The sequence below is a fragment of the Condylura cristata genome, unplaced genomic scaffold, assembly GCF_000260355.1.
Source record: "Condylura cristata isolate star-nosed mole 26May11 unplaced genomic scaffold, ConCri1.0 scaffold00001, whole genome shotgun sequence".
In the NCBI taxonomy this organism is placed as follows: domain Eukaryota; kingdom Metazoa; phylum Chordata; class Mammalia; order Eulipotyphla; family Talpidae; genus Condylura; species Condylura cristata.
The window spans coordinates 20,110,191-20,114,157 of record NW_004567102.1 but is presented as its reverse complement, the minus strand read 5'-3'; the positions used below and the strand labels follow the sequence as shown (position 1 = coordinate 20,114,157).

Sequence of the window (3,967 nt, the reverse complement as noted above, 5' to 3'; positions counted from 1 at the left end):
AGAACTGGGGTATAGGCCAGAGGCTCAGGGGTGGTGAGAGGCTTCACCAGAGACAGAGTGGGGAACAGAACAGGCAGATCAATGAAGTACACTGCTGAGAGGAGCAGTGGGCGGGTCAGTAGAGGTCTGCCACGCCATGTGGTCACCTCCGGGGCAGGCAGGAATCGAACTTATGCGGAAGTGGCTTTAGATTCTCAGTGCTGTGCTTTAATCTGCTGAGCCACAGGGAGGGCCAGGCACCAATATATTTTTTAAAGATTTATTTATTTATGTATACAGAACCAGGATATAAGCCAGAGGTGCAGGGATGGTGACAGGATTCACCAGACACAGAGTGGGGAATGGAACAGGCAGATTGATGAAGTATACTGCTGAAGGGAGAAGCAGGGAAGACAGGAGAGGTCTCTTGCGCCATGTGGATCACCTCCTGTGTCCTAATCCATGTGCCACCAGGGAGGGCCCCAGCACTAATATTTTGTTCTATAATTTATCTAAATTCTGACTGTCTATCTGGACATAGCCACAGCTTTGCAGGTTCAAGACTCAGTCCCAGGAGGCTTCTTTAGCAGATGCTAATCACAAGCAGGAGGTCTCCCATTTATCCAAAACATCTGTGTGACTTGGCTACAAATCAGGTTCCCATGATTTCTTCCTTCTTCGGATTTGATTAATTTGCTAGAGCAGAATTCAGGGAAACATTTATTTATGTTTACCAGTTTATTAAAGGATGTGATAAAGAATACAGATGAATAGCCACATGAAGAAATACATAAGGCAGAGACTGCGAGGGTCCTCAGTGCAGGAGCTTCCATCCCTGTTGAGCCATGGCTATCTATTAGGACTTTGGGGTTGAGGAAGGGATGGAAGCTCCTGCACTGAGTTGGGGTGTGTCAGCCTCCTGGTCCAGGTGTGTTCACTGACTGGAAACAACTTGAACCTCATTCTATTGGGATGTTATAGGAACTTCTTCGTTTAGGCACAGACAGTTGTTAATCATCCCTTCTGTTTTTTGGAGAATGGGGAGTGGGGCTGAAAATTAGGAGTCTGATCATATCTTGGTCTTTCTGGAGACCATCCTGCATCCAGAAGCCCGCTCAGAGTTGCATCATTACAACAAAAGATGTCCTCAGTGCTCCTATCATTTTAGAAATTACAAGGATTTTAGGTGCTCTGTGGTAGTAATCAAGAGCAGTGACAAATAAATATTTTATATTATCCCATGGGTAGTGTCTAGGAACCTGCATATTTTAGAAGCAGACTGTGTGGATGTTGTTTGGTTCTGAAATGTTTCCCCTGATTCTACTGGGGAATATAGTATAGCAGCTGGCTCAACTAGCTCTTACTCCTTTCTCCTCCTCGTTGGCAGCTGCTACTTTACCTCTGGGGTTATGTGGGAGCCATGGCTATCTATTGGGACTTTGGGGTTGAGGAGGACCAGCTGAGCTTGTGGACAGGAAGGATGGAAATAGAATAATACGTTTGGGCATGAGAAGGAAGCAGCCAACCAGTGAGACTAGTTTTGCCAAATTCATCTGTATTGCCTCCTTACTGATTTCTGTTGCCTTCAGTGCTATTTTTGACATTACAGTTACCACATATTGTCCTGTTTCTCCTTCACACCCTTCATGCTTGTACTCAGGGTCTTGTGCCATGTCCTTCAGTGACAATTGCTCTGTACACATTACTTGTCCCATATTATTTTTTGCCATAGAATTATAACTCTCCATGTGCCTTTATTGCAATCTTTAGCTCCTTTATCATCCTTTAAAATCCAAAAGACCATAACTTCAAAGAAGTCCCCCTTGGAATATTTAACACCTCCTCCTTTCTGACTTCCTACCATACTTAGTATGTAATTTGTACTCTCATCCTGGTGCATTGGCAAATAATGTTTCTTATTGCTCCATAAATATTCTATCCAGCCATCATTTTACTATTCATTTATTCTTTATCTTGTTTCCCTTTCCCTTGCCTGGAATATAAATCTATTCATTCTTTTTTTTTAAAGATTTATTTATTTATTCATACAGAACTGGGGTACAGGCCAGAGATGCGGAGGGTGAGAGGATTCACCAGTGACAGAGTGGGGAGCAGAATAGGCAGATCAACGAAGTACACTGCTGAGGGGAGCAGCAGGCGGGTCAGGAGAGGTCTGCCTCGCCATGTGGATCTCCTCTGGGACAGGCAGGAATAGAACTCATGAGGAAGTGGCTTAAGCTTCTTGGTGCAGTGCTTTAACCTGCTGCGCCACCAGGGAGGGCCCTAAATCTATTCATTCTTTAAGTGCCACCCACTCAGCTAAGCCAAATATAGACAAGTCTCAGCTTCATTCATTGATTGAGTCCTTCTGTGAGATATGGTAACACTGACTCCTCAACTGCCCATGTTAACCCTTCATAGACATTCTGTGTTCCTGAGCTCATAGACCTTTTTCTTCTCTCCAGTTGTAAGCTCTGTGAGATCAGAGAATATTTTATGTAACTCTTTGCTATTTCCAAGTTTGAACATTCCCAAATGTATATTATGGCATAGCTTAACTGTACTCTGCACTTTACAGCATTGCCTCCCTTTAGTTTTACAGCATCATTTTATGGTGTTTACAATGATACTTTGTATTTCTGCTTTCCTTTCTTCAGAGTGTGCTCTTAGGAACATAGAATAGCACCTTACCCTAGAATTGCACTAAGTCCTATTCTCTATGCCCTGAGGATAGAACATTCTTTTCCATACATAGTCTAATTGATAAATATATAAGTAAAACAGTCGGTCCACCTGCCTTTTCTTTTTTTTTCTTGGACTGACTTTACTGGATTTAATATGTTATGTTTTAAATTAAATTAAGTACAGGGATGCTTTACAGAATACACAACTCTTGCTTGCATGTTGAGCCTCCTTCATACTTAACCTGAGAATGTAAATTATCTCATTGAGACTGGTGACTTGGAGTTCTTTGTATAACTAGCCCCAGATAATTTTCAACCTAACTCAATACAACTCTGGATTTGTTCTGTTGTATTTTCTGCCACAGGGATTCAGAGCCAGCCCTCGGCACATTAGAAGACGAACTGCGGCAGCTGCAGCGGCTCGTCTGGAAGAAGTGAAGCCTGTGGTGGAAGTTCACCATCAGAGTGAGCAAGAAATTTCAGTGAGGAAACGAAGAATCAAGAAAAACAGCCGAGTTCAGCCAGAGTTCTATCACTCTGTTCAAGGTGCTTCGACCAGAAGGCCTGTAAGTGGAGAATCAGCTTCAGAAGAATGTTACATATATGGTGTCATAATTCTCTAGTTTAAAAATTGATCAGATTACTCAAAATAATTAGGATGCTCTATTGTTATCTCCAACAAATAGCAGTGCAAGGAATGTGGTTGCACCGTGAGCCCTGAGGCAGAGTTGTCAAGGTAGCCATTAAGCACCACTAGATTTAAAAACAGAGGAATTCTCAGTGCCATCAGAATCAGGGTCTAGAGTGAGGCTGGGGGCATAGAAACAACAGGCTGAAGTTTGGTAATAAGAGTCGGTCAAGGGGGTGTGAGCGCTAGAGGGGCCTGGAGGGGAAAGTGGGCTTGGGTTGATGTTGTTTTTGGACTTAGTGCAGGGTCCTTGGGTTCACTCTGGGAAAGGTTTCACCGGAAGTCCCCTTTTAGCGGCACGCGGTGAGTTCCCAGGTGAGTATCTCCATTAGACAGAGGCTCAGTTATATTTAAAGAGCAGGTTTATTAGGGAAAGGACAGAGAAGCAAAGGACTCTTGCATTGGCACAAGCAGTCAGGAAGAGCTGCCCCGAGGGACAGGTTTGATGAGAGAGGCCTATATGGTTGCAGGCAGATGGCCTTAGGAGAGCGGCCTCTGCTGAGGGAGGTCAGTGCAGAGATTCCTGGCAAGGGCAGGCAGGAGACTGCTGCTCTGCAGAGGGAGAGAGTGGGTGGAAAGGAGCACCTGAGTAATCACAGGTGAGCAGATGGAAAGG

The 3,967-nt window shown here is 44.1% G+C and overlaps 1 protein-coding gene across 4 annotated transcripts in view; it reads left to right on the top strand.

The window, feature by feature from the left end:
- The window catches only part of DST (dystonin), a 408,501-nt gene that overhangs the window by 47,664 nt on the left and 356,870 nt on the right, over window positions 1–3,967 (top strand). For all 4 annotated transcript variants that reach the window (XM_004673588.2, XM_012720777.1, XM_012720771.1 and 1 more), the window contains exon 3: window positions 3,029–3,229. In XM_004673588.2, the coding sequence (XP_004673645.1) occupies window positions 3,029–3,229 (201 nt within the window). The remainder of the gene's footprint in view (window positions 1–3,028; window positions 3,230–3,967) is intronic.